This window comes from Rhinatrema bivittatum, chromosome 3 (assembly GCF_901001135.1).
Source record: "Rhinatrema bivittatum chromosome 3, aRhiBiv1.1, whole genome shotgun sequence".
Classification (NCBI taxonomy): Eukaryota; Metazoa; Chordata; class Amphibia; order Gymnophiona; family Rhinatrematidae; genus Rhinatrema; species Rhinatrema bivittatum.
Window position 1 is genome coordinate 553,730,330 of NC_042617.1, and position 20,436 is coordinate 553,750,765.

The following is a 20,436-nucleotide window of genomic DNA, read 5'->3' on the forward strand; positions in this document are numbered from 1 at the left end:
GTATAGGTGTAAAGTTCTCCTGACTGGATTCAAAGTGAGATCTGGTTTAACAACCCCATAAAACATTTATTCTCAAAATATAGAGTTCTATGACACATTATTTTAACTTTGGATATGATTGCTTTTATTGAGATGCTCATAAATATGCTACTGTGAGATATCTTTATTGTCTTAACTTCGGGTGAATGGCACCCAATATAATCAAGATGTGTCACTAAAAAAAAAAGTAAACATTTATGCCTAAAGGTTAACTGGGATATATGACAATAGAGTGGGCAATTTTTCAGACAGCCTGCCACAGGTACTTTGTACAAAATTTTCAAAGGAAGATTACATACTTCCTTTCCTTTTGAAAACTGCAGCATTTTTTTCTGCCAGCAGAATTTTACTGGACAGGAGCTTGTGTAGAATTGAAAATGCAATCTACGTGCATTGTTCTCCAACCTCACTCTAAACATGCCTCGGCCCGGCTGAATGGATGCATGCCATGGATCCCCAGGTGCACTTTCAGCGGGATTGAGGGAGGGCACATTTGAGACTGCCAGTTTAGCTAGCTACATTGCTGTTTACAAGAGTAAATGATTTTGAAAACTGTCCTCAGAATGTACATTTCTCACTTGATTGCTTCAGTGATTTCCATTTAACCTGAATGTTATTCAGCAACAAGATCAGAGTTTCAAAGAATGGCTTGAAAAATATGATTATCCTGGTGCTTCCATTTAGTCTTGGGCACTGTATTGAAATTCATAGTTTCAAAACACACTGTCTGAAACTACATCAATTATGCATTGTTATAGATATCGGGAAAAGCTTAAGTTATCTATATCATTCATCAAACTCATGTATTATTTTCTCTCTAGGGTCGGATTTCAAAATAAATCTTTTTTTCCCCCCCAGGTACAAAGCAGTTGTAAATCCAATGGATATCCAAACCTCTAGTGCTGTTCTCTGGACCTGCGTTAAAGCCACAGCCATCTGGATTATCTCTGTGCTATTAGCTGTTCCTGAAGCAGTGTATGCTGAATTGGCACACATAAATGATACTGACAATGTCAGTTTTATGGCCTGCATACCATACCCTCAGAATGATGAGATGCATCCTAAAATCCACTCTGTTCTGATCTTCCTGGTCTACTACCTTATTCCTCTTACTATTATCAGTGTCTACTACTATCACATTGCAAGGACGCTAATCAAGAGTGCCCATAATATACCTGGAGAGTTCAGTGAACATTCAAAACGACAGGTAAGTGTATTTATAGAACTTTTTCATCAAGAGGTTTGCAAACTTTGCAGCAGAAAATAAAATCATGGAAGATTTAGTATGAATCAGTTAGGTCTAAGATTGTGTTATCTCTCAAACCTCATGATCCCAACAGTCTTGATTTATTGTAACCAACAAAAACTTGCCAATGATGCTTAGAAAATGTGCTGAGCGCATAAAGTATTTTTAATTTGTAAGTGAATATATACTTAAAAGGGCTGAGCTAATTAATAGGGTCATTCATCAAAATGCGTTACGGCATTAATACCCGTGATAACACCTTAATGCTTGCATTAGCGCTATAACACATGCAATACTAATGGAATCATATTGCGGGAATGCAAATTTTTCATAGGGGCACTATCAGGGAGGAGTTTGGGAGGGATTAATGAAAATGAAGGGCATTTTTGCATCTTGCAATAGCGTATTGCATGCTATTAATGCCAGAAATAACTATACCTTTTTTCCTAGCTTTAAGCTGTGTGAAATGCCTGAAACAGTCATAAATCAATTTGCAATAAAGATTGTAAATTGCATTTTGGGCTTAGGGAGGGAGGGGGAGAGTGAGAGAGAAAGAGACTCTGGAGAGATAGTACCCTGGTATAGGGCCCATCAAGTTGGGGCGAGAGAACATTGTTGTTGTTATTTCATGTGTTTTTGTGGATCCTTGGGTGCTGTGGAGATGACCACACCCACGGGGAGGAGCCCTGTGAAGAGCCACAGCACTGGGCTAAACTCAAGACACAAAACACCGGAGTGAACTCTTTATTATAAAGCTTAAAGTAGCCACCAGGTGGGAGTGGTGAGTTGTAGTCTCAGGGCCTCAGCAGAGGGAGCCCTTCTCTCCTAGGTGATGTCAGGAGGTTCCGCAGCAGGTTAACCAGCAAGGAGTTACTGTGGATGAGACAGATGAGAGATTAGAGTACTCACTCGGTAGCTGAATGGAAGAAATTCCACCAGACAGTTGTAGACGGTACAGGCTCTGAGGCAGGGAGAGCAGGTCCTCGAGAAATGAGTACCTATTCCCTGAATGGCACCTGAAATAGAACAGAGGGCCCCTGAGGAGCGGGTACCCAAGTTAGTAGTAAACCCCGAAGGGCAGAGGTAAAGCTTCCTGCAGGCAGCAGGGAAGCGGCAGAGTAGCGTAGACAGGAAGCAGATTCAAGTCCTTGCTAACTCGAATTTGTCAGGAAAGAGCAGGCTTAAATACCCCATAGGATTGGGGTGCTTCCGGGGCCGGCCCCGGGTATCTCCCGTGTTGACCCTTTAATTAAAGGGCTGACATCGCCACGCACGTCTAGGCGCTGTCAGGGGGCGGGACCTCAGTCAGCACTCCCATCGCAGAAGAAGGCCTCGTGCTATCTCCTGTGCCGCGGATTCACTGCGGAGACGAGTAAATATGGTTGACCATGGTCTGAGTGGCCGACCGATGTAACAGTACCCCCCTCTTCAGGAACCCCCTCCGATAGGTTCTCATCATCCGTTGTCCAGTCCACCTCCTCTTCTGTAATCCAGTTCCGTTCACTCTCCTCAGTCTCCAAACTGGACAATTCTGAACTTTCCAAGGAGGGAGGTCTCTTCTTTACAGGGTCTGGGATGATTATTGATGACACCGTGGAAACCCCCTTGAGTACTTCCTTGTTGCAAACGAGTATGTAATTGCTGAATATCCTGTTTCTTATAATCCAAAATGGCCAGTAGACCTTGAGTGGCTTATTCATGAGATTTCTGCAGTTTCTCGTTCTATAAGGTTTTATGGCTCAACTGTTCTTTTAACTGTGCAAGCTCCTCCAATGGGTTAAGTAGTCCTGAAGATTTGGCTCTTCTAGGATTCCTTATAATCTCCTCATGGAGAACTATAGGTTTCAGTATAACTGTAGCCATCCTCATGGGCCTGACTGGTTCTGGAACCTCAAAGCAGATACCTGCACAATGAGGACTCCATAGGATCTGGTCAGGAGAAGTCCAGTCGAACTGGGGCTGGTGTCTTTGTAACCATGGTAACCCTAAAATTTTAGGGCTTACAGCCTTAGGTAGACAAAAAAAGTAAGGTGCTCCACATGATATTTTCCAATTCTTAACGACAACGGTTGAGTGATTTGTGTAACCTCACCTGGGAGAGGATTACCATATACAGATGAGAGAGACAATGGAGGTTCCACTGATGAGGTAACAAGGCCATAATGATCCACCAGGTCCTGCCGAATAAAATTCGCCCCAGCACCTGAGTCCACCAGAGCCTGGGAGGAAACCCTAGAGGCTGAGAATTCCACAAATGCGGGCAGAAGGAAAAAAGATGATCCTGTAGTATGGTCGAAGGATATAGTCTCCCCTGGTCTTGAGTAATGAGGCATCTTCCTTACAGGCAAAGAAGATGAAATAAAAAGAACATCATCTCCAGAGAGAACTTATCGACTGTAGGGTGCGGTGATGGCTGCCGAAACCTGGGTCCGACCCAGTTGCATCGGCTCTTCAGTGGTGAGTGGTGGTACTTCAGGTCGGAAGAGTGAGTCTGAAAGATGTCCTCGTCAACCCCCATGATTCTCCCAAACTTGCTCTTGCAACCTCTGGTAGATCCTCCCTGTGAGGTTAATAAGCCCCTCCAAAGTTGTGGGAAGTTCTCGAACTGCAATCTCATCCTTAATCTGAGGAGATAACCCTTCCAGAAATATGGTGTTTAAACTGTTTCCTTGCCAGTTTAGTTCAGTGGCCAAGGTGCAAAATTCTATAGCTTATTCATTTAGCGAATGAGAACCTTGTCGTAGATGAAGAAGATCTGCCCCCATAGCTGGTATCCTGCAAGGCTCGTCGAATACCTGCTTGAAAGTGGCAATAAACTGAGATAGATCATTCAGCAGGGGGTTAGAGTGCTCCCATAAGGGTGAAGCCCATGCCAGGTCTTTGCCATCTAATAGGGAGAGGATAAAAGTCATTTTAGTCACATCATTAGGAAATAGAGATGACTGAAGCGTAAAGTGCAGATGGCACTGATTTAAGAAACCCCGACAATGCTTCGGATTCCCTGCATAACGGGTTGGGGGGGGGGGGGAATTAGACAGAGGAATCACTGCTTGGTGGTGTCCTGAGGCTAGCGAAGGAGAATTCACGTCTAACTTTTGTAGATGACAGAGAGTCAGACGATGAAAATCAGCCATTACTAGTTCGAAGGATGTCTGGAAGCTCTGGACCTGCTGAAGAAGACTGGGAATGTACTGCAGTAGTTTAAAGTTCTCAGTTTGCGAAGCCAGTCGAGCATTTAATCGGTCCACTGAGGTAGATAATGCTTCCAGGAACCTTTGTTGTTCTTGATTCTTCTGGGCCAAACCGGGAATGGCTTGCAAGCCAGTGAGCTGAGCCGAATCCATGGAGTTAGCAATCTGTTGTTATTTCATGTGTTTTTGTGGATCCTTGGGTGCTGTGGAGATGACCACACCCAAGGGGAGGAGCCACGTGAGGACCCATAGCACTAGGCTAAACTCGAGACACAAAACACCGGAGTGAATTCTTGATTATACAGCTTAAAGTAGCCACCAGGTGGCAGTAGTGAGTTGTAGTCTCAGGGCCTTGGCAGAGGGAGCCCTTCTCTCCTAGGTGACATCAGGAGGTTCCACAGCAGGTTAACCAGCAAGGAGTTACTGTGGATGAGACAGATGAGAGATTAGAGTACTCACTCGGTGTTAGCTGTCTGGAAGCAATTCCACCAGATAGTTGTAGACGATACAGGCACTGAGGCAGGAAGAGCAGGCTCTCGAGAAGCGAGTACCTGTTCCCTGAAGGGCCTCCGAGAAGCGGGTACCCAAGTTAGTAGTAAACCCCGAAGGGCAGAGGTAAAGCTTCCTGCAGGCAGCAGGGAAGTGGCAGAGTAGCATAGACAGGAAGCAGATTCGAGTCCATGCTAACTCGAATCTGTCAGGAAAGAGGAGGCTTAAATACCCCATAGGATTGGGGCACATCCGGGGCTGGCCCCGGGTATCTCCCGCGTTGACCCTTTAATTAAAGGGCTGACGTCGCTGCGTGCATCCAGGCGCCGTCAGGGAGCATGGCCTCGGCAGTGGCAGTGCTCCCATTGCAGAAGAAGGCCTTGCGGCGTCTCCTGTGCCGCAGATTCGCTGCGGAGATGAGTAAGTATGGTCGACCATGGTCTGAGTGGCCAACCAATGTACAATTGTAGAAATCTCAACTTTGTGAGACTTTCCTCACTCCAAATAATGTCAAATCTTCACTGAGGTGTACTGTGCTGTTCATATGTCTCACTCTGCATGTAAAACTGGCCCCAAAACCCAAAACCACCACCAAAACCTCACCTTGAATTATTAGCTGGCCCTCCTATGGTGATATAAATAGTTGAATACTGTGAGGGCATCCTTAGAGTCTCTCTCTCTCTCTCTCTCGCTCTCACATCACTTCACAAGTAGTGTAGTGCAAAAACTTTAGTGCCTGTTATACTACCTATATGAAGTATTAATTCTAAAATTATCATAGACATGCCCCTTTTACTTATCATGGGCGTTATCTATGCAAAACCATAGCAGTTTGATAAATCTAGGAGTTGATATGAAAGTATTCTATACAGGCTCTAATGCAAAGATATTTTGCTAAGCCTTTCATATGACTTCATAAGGCTTAGGATGTGATTCAGCCAAACCTATTGGTTCGGCCTTCGTTATTGGCCCGCCGCACACTAACCCTGAAAAACAGATTTTCCCGAAATTTTGTGAAAATTTGCTTCGCTTTTCGGGATGAATGCACATCCCTATATATATATATAGAGAGAGAGAGAGAGAGATTGAGAGAGAGAGAAACAAACAGATAAATATATATAGATAGATATATAGATGAAGCTAAATGAGATTATAATGCATGGCATTTAATATAATTGACTGGATTAATGGCCATAAGGAACTTTCTGATTGCTTGGAAGTGCTAGTAAGTTTGCAAAAGGAATGCATATTAAGATATGGGGAGGGCAATTTTCAAAAACCATGTGCATGGGTAAATGGATCCTTATCCACTTAAATCAGCTGGCTGAAAATCACCCACCCCTCCTGCGAATAAAAATACATGTGGTGTTCCTCAACATGTATACTTTTACCCACATTTATTTATTTATTTTATTTATTTAAACGTTTTTATATACCGAAGCTTAGCTAGAGGCCTTCACTCCGGTTTACAGGTTGAACAACATATTACAAATTACGAACACATTTTACAAGTTAATAAAACATCTGATAAAACACAATATTACATGTTTAGCAACAAAGGTAGAAGCATATTACAAGTTAGGAAACAACTGGTGAAACAATATAACCGGCGCAGTAATAGATATATTTGGGTTATGTCATTGTCAGTAGGATGTTTATAGCTCGCATAATAGGTAGTAGTAAAGTAAATAACTAAGAATATAAGAACATAAGAAATTGCCATGCTGGGTCAGACAAGGGTCCATCAAGCCCAGCATCCTGTTTCCAACAGAGGCCAAAACCAGGCCACAAGAACCTGGCAATTACCAAAACACTAAGAAGATCCCATGCTACTGATGCAATTAATAGCAGTGGCTATTCCCTAAGTAAAATTGATTAATATCTTACATATCTTACATTTTAAATTGAAGTAAAGAAAGAGGTTACCGTCATCCGTATTCTAATTATCAGTTATGTTATTTAACTATCAGGGTTCAATATTTATTTATTTATTTATTTTTAATTTTTATATACCGGAATTCCTGTATACAATACAAATCAGTCCGGTTTACATGAAACGAAAAGATTGCCCTGGTCTGGGAGGTCAGACCGGGGTTTTTTTTACAAAGAACAATGAGCATTGAACATTGAACAATAACATGAAATACATTGAACAATAACATATAATACAATCCTTGAACATTGAAGATTTATTGCCTGCTCTATGCATAATTCTAGGTAGGGCACAATGAACATATAAAATAGACATAAAAAACAAAAAGGGGGTAATTTTCAAAAGGATTTACGCACTTAAAACTGGGTTTTATGCATGTAAATTCACGTTACATTACGATGTATGCGACATTTATGCGTGTAAATCCTTTTGATATGTTGTGTTGTGTGCATTTAGCCAATACCATCTTTGAAGGCTTGTCTGAAGAGCCATGTTTTGAGTTCTTTTTTTAAATGTTTTGGTGTTTTTTTGTGAGCTTAGGTAATCTCGTAGCGAGTTCCAGAGTTTAGGTCCAGCTATGGAGATGGCTTTGTTTCTGACGGTGGATAGTTTGGCGGTAGCGATTGATGGTATATCTAGTTGTACTTTGCTAATAGTTCTCATATTGAGCTGGGATATATGTTTCTGTATGATGTTGTTTAGGGAAGAGCTTTCATTGTTGTGTATTGTACAGTGTAAGATGGTTAGGGTTTTGTATTCTACTCTTTTTTTCTACAGGTAGCCAGTGGAGACTGTTTAGCACTGGGGTGATGTGGTCAGATTTTCTGTGGCCAGTGAGGATTCTGGCTGCGGCGTTCTGTAGTAATTGGAGTGGTCGTATGGTTGTTTTGGGCAGTCCCGTCAGAAGTGAGTTGCAATAGTCGAAGCTGGTGACTGTAGAATGGCTCTGAAATCGTGGTGGTCCAGTAGTGGTTTTAGTTGTTTGAGGATTTGTAGTTTGTGGAAGCCTTCTTTGATTTTCATGGTGATGTGCTTTTTGTAGTTGAGCAGAAGCATTCCTAAGGATGGAGTCAGGATGGGGAATGCAACAACTCCTGTTGGTTTTGCATTCTCAAAACTGCACAATATTTGATAGGGAAAAACTATCCATAGAAAAAGCAGGTGCAAATCTCTGCAGGGATTTTTTTCTTCTAGGCAGTTCTCAAAAGGAATGTATATGCGTACTTTCCTTTCAAGAACCGGTGTAAAGTAACCTGCAGAGTTTGTAAGTTCCCAAGTTGCTTTGAAAATAGTTCTCAGAGAGTGTCAAGTATGCATTATTTTTGGCTATTGTAGCAAGTCCTGTAAGAGTTTTGCCCTTGTATATGCCTTTGCATGTTAGCTCGTTGGTCCCCCCCTTGGCCTATGGTGCCACTACGCCATATTTCCACTATTCTTTTACTTCTTACCAATAAGGATTCTTTGTATAGATTTCATACTTTTTAAAAGTCTGTTACCATTTTAGCTTTCACCGAGGGCTATCCAGGTATCTACAACCCTTTCCATGGAAAAAATATTTTTTGATGTTGTTCCTGCATTTACCCTCTTGGCGTTTCATACTTTGACCCTTAGTTCTACAACTCCCTTTCCATTGAAAAAGATTCACCGGTACATCTTATGCATTATTAATATCTCTTAGGTATTTAAATCTCTCTCTCATATCCTCTCTGTCTCTGTCTCTCCTCTCCTATAGGTTATAAATATTTAGGTCCTTAAATCTCATATGACCTTTAGTGCAGACCCTGAACCATTTTAATTGCCTTTCTCTAGACCATCTTTAGTCTAACTGACTCCCTCGCAGGCATTTTGCTTTGAATGTACCTGAAAAGTTTTTATTATGAGTTTTGTTTTCACAGCAAACTTCTTTTCAAATTCTGTCTGTACCTTCCTTGTCAAGGCTTTGCATTAAATTTGTCAGTATGTTCTTTTGGCAAGAATAGCCTCTCTTACCTCACCTTTTAAACATGCTGGTAGACATTTGGCCTTCCTTCCACGTTTTTTAATGCATAGAATATATCAGGTCTGGGCCTCCAAAATGGTATTTTTAAACAATGTTCTATTCTACAGTGTTTTGAGGATAGAGTGTCTATGCTGGGGGACACTTAGGGGGTCATTTACCAAGCGGATTGAACGCGATAAGGGACAGTTCGCACGTGAAAAGTCTCTTATTGCATGCGATACCAAGATGGGGGCGGCGTCAGCCCCGGAAGAGGAGGAGTCGGGGCGGCACCGGGGCTGACGCCACGAAGTCTGCGCCGACAGCGAAAGGTAAGCACCTTTATCGCTGTCAGTTTCGCATCAAATAACTACTCCTTTTATGGGGTAGTTATTTGGCGCAAAGCCGGCAGCGATCGCACTGCGGAGGTGCGATCACTGCCTACTATCACAGGACCGCCCCCCCCCGTTTTGCCCCCCGTTACCGCGGGATTCACTATGCCTTGCAGCATTAGTAAATCCAACCCTTAATCCTCTTTCACAAAATAATACTACTTGTGTCAAATATATTTCTAAACAATAAAATCTGATATCCATGTCTTTTCTGTTTGCACATATGGTGCTCATTTGCCTATTAAAAGGAAAAAAAAAAATCTTACATTGTTTAAAAAAGTCCATGCTCAAATAGTATTTATGAATTTAACTGAGCTAGAACATATTTTTAGGAAAGACTGGGTAGGCCATTTATCAAATTAATTAATGAATTTAAATAAGCATTTCTGAATCGCTCTTCCAGAATAACAATTGCTCAAAGCGATGTACAAACAGCAAACATCATTATTTATCTCCTCATTTTCTAGCAGAGAGAGAGGGAAGTGATTTTATAAACAAGAATATGCCTTTTGCTGTAGAAAAAACAGTGATCCAGAAGGTAGTGGTATCATATGTCAAAAAAAAGTTGTATTATGCAATATATATACCCAAATGTGTATTCTCATTCTTTTTTGTCAAATTTAGTTGCTCTTTTAAGTCATTTTTCAGATCATATTGTATTTTTAAGGTGTGATTTTAACTCCATTCTAATAAAGATGCCAAACCACCTTGACAAGAGAAAATATCCACTTCACTTGAGGGAATTAAGTTTCTTAGGAAATAACCATAACTTCTTTACGTGTGGCAGATTTTTCATCTTGAAATGTAGGAATTTACTTTTTATTCCAAGTCTCATGACAGCTACTCTATTGATTACTTGTTAGTTTCTGAATCTGTATTTTCTTCCATAAATGGAGCAATGTTGGCACTATAATGAGAGAGAGAGAGACAGATGAGAGACAGAGACTATCTGCAAGGCCCTGATAGTAGTTAGCTATTTATATATCTATAGGAGGCCCATTTAGTAACTCGAGGTGAGGTTTAGGTAGTAGTGAAGGGTTAGAAACCACTTTTACATGCAGAGTGAGATGTACGAACAGAGCAGTACACTCTTGTGAAGATTTGATGTCCTTCAGAGTGAGAAAATCACACAAAGATGAGATTTGTACAATGTTCTCTCAACCTACATCTCACTCTGCATGTAAAAGTGGCCCCTAACCCCTACATTACTACCTAAACCTCACCACGAGTTACTAGGTGGGCCTCTATAGTAGCATAAATAGCTGATGCCACCCCTAGAGGCTCTCTCTCTCGCCTTCCCCCGCCTAAAAATGCCCATAACAGACAGCTCAACGCAATTGAAAAAGGTGTAATTATTTTCAGCATTAAAACTGTGCGATATTATGCATTATAGCTTTGCGAAGCCAGCCCACTTTTTCAGAAATCCCGCCCTGGTCTTCTCCCCAATCCCTCTTCTTTTAAAAATTTGCATCGCACCATACATTATGGTGCTTATCACACGCATTAAGGCATTTTCGCATGCGTTAAGGCATTTTTCGCATGGGAAAATGCCTTAATGCATGCAAAAACACCATAACACAATTTGATAAATGACCCTGTTAGGCATCTAATTTAAAGGACTAAATTTAGGAGCTCAGTTTTTTTTTTTAAATATCTGTCCCCTTGAGTTTAATGATTCTCCTAAGATCTCTCACGATATTCTATGGGCTGCTGGCAAAGCAATTCTCTAAGCAATTGCATATATAGCTTGGAGGAATAGGAAGTACTTAAACTCACTGAACAATTGGCTTATGAAAAAAGACAACATATTAGATAGATATATGTCTTCCCAGGTTTGTGATAAATTGAATAATATTCACAGAATTTGAATCATTTTCTTCACCACCACACATTGAGATCTCTTCAAGGGTTTTGTGGAATCATTTTTTGACAAGTAAATAAAACTAGTAAATTTTGTGCAGATTAGTAAATAGTTCTAAGCCTAAATGTTACATGGCTGTGAAAGATGCAGATGGAATTGAGCAATTGGCACTAAAAAAAATGTGCAAGTTTTTCTACATTACTACAAACAATTATACTCCTTTGTTCCGGCTGCAGAAAATATATGCAAAGAGTTTTTTTTTTAATTTTCAGTTTCCTCAATTGTCTGTACCTTAACAAAGGTTACTAAATTCATCTATGTCTAATTTGGAAATAGATATGGTTATCTGATCCCTGAAACTGGGTAAGGTTACTGCAAAGGATGGGCTGGGGCCTGAATGTTATAAAATCTTATATGCTGAGGTCCTAGACCCACTAAGATGTGCATATTCTTGTTCTATGGTAAACCTGGTTAGAAGAGATTAATCAGGCCTTAATCACAGGTTTCCTAAAAAAGGTAAAGATCTATCTAATCCAGGTTTGTACAGGCCTATATTTCTTCTGAATGTCAATATTAAAATCTTTCAATCTATTTTGGCCAAAAGATCAAGTTTCATTATAGGCCCAGATCATAAGGATTTTGTAATGAGATTATTGATGCTCTGTGGAATGTCCCATTGGATAATAAAAATAGAATGATTATTAGTTTAGACGCAGAAAAAAAGTCTTCATTAAGGACCAACGGCAATATATGCTTTGGGTCTTGGTATGATTTGGCTTTCAGGGTTCATTTATTCAATGGCTGCAATTGTGGTATAACAATCCCCTATGATGAGAAGCATGGGAGTGAGCAATCTGTGCTGAAGTGTAGTTGATACAGTCTCATAAGCAAACCTAAGAGGCCCATGCTGACAGCTGGTGAATGCACCCTGAAGTAGAACAGACTGGAACTTCACCTATACCAGCTGCCTCCCTCGCAGCTTGAACTCTTGGGTTCTGGTGGCTGGAAGGACTTAAGTGGGTCACTAGGGTGGTAGTGTGAATAAGATTCCTAGGGCATGCCAGGGTAGGGGCAGGCAGCAAACCAGAGATACTGCGAACAGGCCAAGGGTCAGGGCAAGTGGTAAGCAAGAGTAGTCAGGTCCAAGGCAAAAGGTCCAGGCAGCAGGCAAGCATGTTAAGGTCCAAAGCTAGGGTCAGTAGCAGGAGATTAGGCTAAGGATGGATGAAGAGAAATGAAGAGAATTTGGACAAGACTAGTGGGGCAAGACAAGGCTCGACAAGACTTGGCCTTGGCCTGAACCAGTATGGCAAGCCTTATGTTCGTTATGTTCCTTATGAATATGCAGGTAAGCTGTGACCATCACTTACTAGTGATGGATATGGTGGCTACATTTCCTGGTTTCTGCCATGATACTCATATATTAAGGCATAACCACCTCCCTTACTACATGTGTATTTGACATCCAGGATACAGATGTAAGGATGAATATACCTTCTCAAAGGATAAAGAGAGGAAACTTCCAGCAATGGAAGATTCCATAGTAGATATTCTTATTTTGAGTAATAATAAAATTTTGTCAGAATTCTGTAATGCACGGCTGACCACGGTAGCCATGCTGTGGTCAGCATCCACTCACTGCCATGCTACTGCTCCCAGGACACCACTGCCACTGCCTACCTCTCTAGGTGCGCGCATTCATGCACAACCCACTTATGAAGGCTCTGAGGTGGGAATGTCCCTGTGGTGCACTCTGATGATGTCATCCAGCCAGGCTATTTAAATTTCAGCTGTGCAACAAGTCAGTGCGTCAGCAGCATGTCTTCTTTATTCATTGTAGGTATTGCATCATTCTGGATTCTGCCTCCCCTCCAGTTCCAGTCTTGCCTTCCAGTTCCTGCCTTGTCTCTCTGCTCCTCGCCTCCTTTTCTTTTTCTGCCTCCTTCTGACTGTCTTTCTGTTGCTGATTTGGACCATCTGCCTGGATACCGACCTTGCCTGACTGCTGCCTGCCTCAACGCTCTGCTTGGATACTGACCATGCCTGAAAACTGTCCGCTGTGACCCTCTGCTTGGATACATGACTTGCTTGACTGCTGCTTGCCCAGCCCTCTGGATCACCTGTCTATGCTGTAGACCTCCTCCTATGTCTTGCCAGCCTCAGAACCCTAAGGCTCAATCTGAGGGGGAAGAGGTTGGTCTAGGTGGCATGTTTCTGCCTGCTGCCAGTGCATACCCAGCCCATGCTATATGAGCTGGGTTGAACCAACTCCTCTGTAGTACATGGACTCACATTTCCCAGAGCATGACATAGTAAGAGGTTACATAGGTGACTCAATGAGTCTTTCGAGAGAGATGTCTTCCAGGGAACATGAGAGAGGCAACCAAGGTACTGTGCTCATTAGGGTTCCACAAAGGAAAAAGACAGCTGCCTTTCTTTTCATAGGGAGAATGGTGACTCTCTCATCAATCTGGTCATTGGAGTGAGTTGCAGGAGGGACCTGGAGAGCTGTTCCAGGTGAGTTAATATTCCTAGATCAATGGAATAACATGTGTATCCAGGAGGCAATTTCCATCAATTAGGTATTTGAGAATTTCTATCGAATTGGGAGGAAAAGATCCTCTTCTGGCCCATGGTATTCCAGACTCCTTGCATATTGTTATGAAAACCACATTGATGTTTTGCTCTACAGGATTTAGTGATTCAAAGATGGCCTCTGTTCCCATCAGCACTCTTCTTTGAAGACAGCATGAGTAAAACAAGAACACATGGAACAAGGTTCATGCTGGGAACGAGTGAACCCAATAGCCACATGTTGAGAATGGACCAATAAGCAGAGCACATGACAGACAAAATTTGGCCCTTAATACAATAGAACATGCTTGGGAGCCTTCTGCAAGAGTGAAGAGAGAGGTGCTTGTGCAATTGTAGAAAATCTGAGATTCTCGAGGCCAAGACTTAAGTTTTTCACTCCATTGTTGGCCCACACAGAAGATCAAGGAAGAGTTCAACCAAACTGAAGGAGGTGAGAGTGAGTGCATCTCAGAAACTAAGTTATCTCACCAAGAAACCACAATGCTTTTTACCTGTGGAACCGAGTTTGCTTGTTTATCAAGTTGAAGCCAAAATTTGGGAGGTCTGAGTGCCATGGATGCTTCTGGGTGCAAGATTCTAGGCTAGAGGTTATTCAATGTATTTAGTGTTTGACTTCCCTAAATGAACCAAAGACCCGTTCAACTCCTTTGGGACTCTCACCATGTCATGGATAATATTGTTGAAGTCATTTGGTACTGTACTAGAAGCCTTAGACAACACATCACCAGGAGCTGATGCAGGATCGAGGTCAGCTACATTATCTGGATGAAGTAGTGGAGCCAGAAGAAGGCCAAAGCATAGGAGCAGTGCAGCCATGGAACCTGGGACAGTGGGTGAGTACTGGGAAAATGTGCTCACAACCCCTTAAAATCCCAATATGCGTGGGGCAAAGGAGACATCCATAGCAAGAAGTAGGCTTGTAAGAGAGGATGAGCTGGGAGCCATGAGAGGTGTGTCAGTTTCCTATGGCGCAAGTAAGCCATCTTCAGACCCATCAGAGGGGTATTCTGCGGGGTGAGATCCCCTCCATGTATTTGCCAATAGAGCTTCTAATGTGAGGGCTCTCAATTTCTAAGATGTGGTTGAGGCTGTGTGGTGTAAGAATTGTATGAGCAGGCATTAGGTCCATCTAGCTATCTCCATCCAGTAGTTACCAACCCCAAATGGAACGAGTGCATCGAAGCTTGGAAGGCCAGACTCACTGCAGTTACTGATGCTGTTTCTATTAACAGCAGTGATTTAAGAGTCACAAATAGGACTTCCAAAGCTGTGGCCCATGCAGAACGATGTTGACATGACTTTGTGCATTTTAGTGGCATGAGTTCCATGTCAGTTATTTCTCCTAGTTGGTCCATTTCCATATCAGAGTCAAAAGAAGTATCCTCACCCAGTAGTGCCTGGGTTCATGGACCACTTGGGTTGCCCAGAGAAGAATTATCAGAGGATGCCTCAGAGTTGGATCTGATTTCTATTCCTATTCCTGTTGAAATGGTGAGTGATCCCTGGACTGAGCCAGTATTTCCAGAATGCATGAAGACATCTAGGGAGGAAAGAATGATGAGGTGATTGGTTAATGAAATCTGGGAATCTGGGAAATCTGGGAATATCATTAACCCCATGTGTCTCTGACCGGGAAGAACACGGTGGAGGTGAAAAGGGAAGAGTAGATGTGTCCTGAATGAGCTGCTATTGAATCAAGAGCTGTTGAGACCGGGTTCCATCTAACTTGTTTAATTAAACTATTACCTGCTGAGGGGAGACTGTGCTTTGAACTATTTATCTTTCTGCTTAGAGCTGTTTCCTTACTTGTTTTCCCACCCTCCCCACTTCAAACTTACACTTCTAGACTAATGACCAATTAAGGGACAGGGAGAAAAAAATATATATCTCAACTTAAAAACTGATGACATAAAGACAAAGAATTGTAAACTTATGAATAATTTTTTTAAAATACAATTTTTTTGTATTCCTTGATGTCAAAATTACATTCTTGTAAACCAAGCCATCCTAAACTGGATGAGAAAGTCAGCTCATAATACTACCACTGTAGCTCTCAGATGAGCATAGCATATACTGTCACTGCTACAAAAGAAGACTTCAAGTTTTAATCATCACTGGCAGAAAACATTCATTTAAGCAACATATAGGGTCATTAATCAAAATGCGATGTGCCCTTATCATATGCAATAATGCTCTACCTCCCGTGTTAATGGCTCTTTGTTCTATTGTTCCATTTTCTCCTACTGTTGCCATTCTTTCTGCATTCAGTTGTGGTCTATTTTCAACTTCACCTTGATTAGCGTTTACTACTCTTTCAGCTTGCCATTTTCTTTTGATTCATCTACAGTGGAACTCATCCACAGTGCCTCTATTTTCTCAAATTGTTGTCTGACTCTCTGCATTATGTTGTCAGATTTCTGCCTCCTCCTCACTTTCATTTCGAACTCTATAAGTGCATCTCTCTATCTGTTGTTTCATCTTCTCCAATCTACTTCACTTATTTGCTTGATTCATCATTCTTGTGCTTGCTGTTCAGCATGCAGCTGTCTTCTCTTTGTTACATGTTCAGGATTCTTTTATCATTGTCTGAAGGAATGTGAACACATATGCCATCTTCAAACATATGCCATGCTGCATTACACGCCAAGAGATATCACAATAATTATTTTTTAAATTATCCTTTAAATTGCATTGTGTGTTAAATTTTTTCTCAGATACTGAGTACACCATAAATAACTAAAATAAATCAGAGGGAAGAACATTTTGTGAAATCCTGAGTAACCTATGCATCAGCTACATACATGAGTTACACGTTATTATCTGAAATAATGCACAGAAACTAACACCATAACGTTATACCTTCTCATTGCAAGGCATAACATGTGTGTTGTTTTATATGCAAACATTTAAAATCAAAAGTATGCACATAAATCCAAATTCCTTCCCCTCTCCACCTCCCAGAATGTCTACTTTTTGAGCACATAAAATTAAGTACAATGTCAGGCTATGTGCATACTTTTATGTAGACAAACACTGAGTAATTTTATAACAAATAAAATCCAAAAACCATGATAAACAAAACAATACAAAAATATTTAGATTAATTTAAAATATTAGTCTGTATGAAATTTAACCAAACTTTTAATAGGAAAAATACATTCTTGAAAAATCAACCATTTGCCAGTGGAAAATCATTAAAAAAATCAGTACCAGCCAATGGCCAGCAAATAATTAGAAAAACAAATGTCCATTAAAAAAAATCATCAAACATCTGCAGTTATCAATTATTCAAAACAGAAGCAAATGCAAGATGTAAATCGTTGCCCATAAGTATGTGCTGTCCGATAAAGGACTGAAGAGCAAACTCTGGGTCCAGAATGTTTCTGGTTCTGCTCAACTAGAGTAAATGCTGTTTTCTTTGTCACAGAGCTAAAGCAGTTTTGGAGGTGGCAAATTCTGGGATATAAATGCAGAATTACATTTAAATAAATATGCATGCTGAAGTTGCCTTACCATGTTCAAACAATGTTCCTACACAAAGAAGAGAGAGCAGAAAGAATCATACAGTCCAAAAATTCGTAATGTTGCAAATTCGTGTGTGGATAATAATTGGAGAGCAGCATTCCTCCTATTTGTGTGTTGGATCTTCTCCTTTCTTCAGGAGCATCTAGATGGGCACTGCTGCTGCTGACCTCACGTTTAGTTACTTGGAAGAGACTTTTCGTGCAGTACTAGCAGATACTCCTTTCTTCTCTAATGTTGGTACTATTGATGAAAGTTCATCTTGGGCTGACGTAATCTATTTACAGAAACGTATAACTCATGCAGAACTGCATGCCTTGACATTAATTGAATATTGCCGAGTCAAGAGGACCCCTCGCGGGCTTTGTATGCAAAAGGAGCCACGTTTACACACAGAAAATAAAGAGTTTGTAACTAGATGGAATCAAATCTTGAACAAATGTTCTTTTGATTTGATGATTCTCATCATTGAGACAACGAAAAATCTCACTCCCGTGCTACAAGATGAGCTAACAGTACAGATCAATTCGATTAAACAACATTCCTCTGTTGAAGCTTTTGATCGGCAACTGTCGGACTTTAATACCAATCTGGACAAATTTAAAAGTGATCTTAAAGCTGTAAAATATAAAAAATTTCAGAGGGACGCCGCTGACTACATATACACATGGATGTCTACAACTCGTCCTGCACGCAGGAAGGTGACTTTTGCCAACTCTTCATCCAACGATTCAGGAGATAATATACCTATGACAACACATCAAGAAGTTATTTCTGCTGGCTCTGGTGGTTTTGGGTCTTCTTCATTTGCCTCTGCACAACATCAACCTCTTTTTTTAGATCCTCCTCAGCCAGCACAACCTCAACCTTTGCCTCAGCCTCAACTGGCCAAATCAGCACGCAATACTCGATAGGGGTGTGCATTCGTTTCCAATGTATTGATAATCTGCAACATATAGGGCCATATTCGTTGTATTCATGGGGAAGCGAAACGCATCGCGATTCTCCACGAATACAACAAATCTTCACTGAATTATTCGGCCGTCTAAAGGAGTGAATTTAAACAAACCCCCCACCCTCCTGACCCCCCCCAAGATTTACCAAAACTCCCTGGTGGTCCAGCAGGGGGTCTGGGAGCCATCTCCTGCACTCTCACCATCGGCTGCCGGAATTCAAAATGGCACCCAATAGCCTTTGACCTTACTATGTCACAGGGGCTACCGGTGCCATTGGTCAGCTCCTGTCACATAGTAGGAGACAAGATGGCACCGGCCATCCATTAGGGGACCCTTCTGACCCCCATAAGACTTACCAAAAGTCCCTGGTGGTCCAGTGGGGGTCCGGGAGCGATCTCCTGCACTCGGGCCATCGGCTGCCAGTAATCAAAATGGTGCCGATAGCCTTTGCCCTCACTATGTCACAGGGGCCAACCAATGGCACTAGTAGCCCCTGTGACATAGTAAGGTCAAAGGCTATCGGCACCATTTTGAATACCGGCAGCCGACGGCATGAGTGCAGGAGATGTCTCCCAGACCCCCCGCTGGACTACCAGGGAGTTTTGGTAAGTCTTGGGGTGGTCAGGAGGGTGGGGGGTTGTAGTTAATTCAATTTTAGCCGGGAAATGAATAAGAATGAATGGATGAACGTATCTGGGGGCCCCCTTTGCCGAATGCAACGTATCTGCCCCCGATGAATACGAATTATGAATGCAATGTATGCCGTCCCTCTGCACATCTCTAGTACTCCATACCAAGGCAAGCCACAGTTTACCACAATGACTCACAGCACCTGAAACACTCGTCAACAACAGCCGAGCAACCCCTGACAATAACTACTTCAAATTCTAGTGCAGTGTATAACTTATCATCTTGTCCCCTTTCTCATTCAGAACTTTTGGTTTTAGAGAAGGGTTTGTCTTTGTTCCCATTGTAATTTATGATTCATTTGATGTGAAACTGAGAATGCTGTGAACTCAGGGATGAAGAGACCCGCCCCCTACTGACGTCATCACGCTCAGCGGCGAGCCGGTAAACAGCCACATTCCACCAGGCGTCGTGCGCTGAAGGGGTGCGCCAAAGGGGCACTCCCCTTTGTGCACCCCTTCGTGCAATCTTTTGTGCTACACTTATTTTAATTCCCTTAAGTTTTCCTTTGTTAATTAACCTTTTTCATAGTGTTTAGTAATCCCTTGTTTATTAAATATGTTCAATGTATTTGACTTAGGGAACCTATTTTCCTGCATACTCTGTTTTTAATGTAAACCGGTATGATTTGTATCTGATACAAAAATGTCGGTATATAAAAATTCAAAATAAATAAATAAAATAAATAAATGTGCAAGTTCATTTATACTATTTTTTTCGTGCTTTACATATTAAATGTTTTTTTGCAGATAGCCCTCCAGTTCAAGATGTTTCCATGATAAGTAAAAAATCCCGTTGGATTCCCCCTGGGCCCCTTGACCCCATTTTACATACTTTTGAAAAATTAGTGCTATCAGATATTGATCAGTTACCTGCCCACCCTCCCATTACACAATATAACATATCAAAGGCTGAGAAATCCGCCATAACCTCTTTAGCTAATGACACCTTGATAGTCATCAAACCTGCGGACAAAGGAGGTGGAGTTGTGGTTTTGTGGTTTTGTGGTTTCACAGGAGATCGCGCCGGGACCCCCCCCCCCACTGGACCACCAGGTAATTTAACATTGGGGGGGGGTTTGGGAGGGTGGGAGAGCAAAGGGGTCATTTGTAAAGGGTCGGGGTGGGGTTTTTTTTATCTGCTCAAGCCTCACTATAAAATTTACAATGTGAATTGGAATCGGAACCGATTCCAATTCACATCTCTAACGATCCGATTTTTTTCTCCCACCATCCGAACCTGATCGTTAAAACGATGGGCACACGATTCACATCTCTACCTCTTTCTATATTCTTCCCAAAATACTCAAATCTTTGCAGAATCGACCAGGTCGTCCAATAGTTTCTGGAATAGGTACAGTTTTAGAACCACTTTCACAGTTCGTGGATCTATCTATACAACCTTTTGTACCCCTAAGTAGATCGTATGTTAAGGATTCTAGTCATTTAATTACTCTTCTTCACGATTCTCCCACCCCTCCTGATGGTTGTTTTTTGATTACCTTAGATATAATTTCACTCTACTCAAACATCCCACAAGATGAAGCCCTG

At 41.7% G+C, this 20,436-nt stretch overlaps 1 protein-coding gene across 1 annotated transcript in view; it reads left to right on the plus strand.

The window, feature by feature from the left end:
- Positions 1–20,436, plus strand: part of NMBR (neuromedin B receptor) — a 146,207-nt gene that overhangs the window by 110,177 nt on the left and 15,594 nt on the right. The window contains exon 2 of the mRNA XM_029596912.1: positions 898–1,246. Coding sequence (XP_029452772.1) covers positions 898–1,246 — 349 coding nt within the window. The remainder of the gene's footprint in view (positions 1–897; positions 1,247–20,436) is intronic.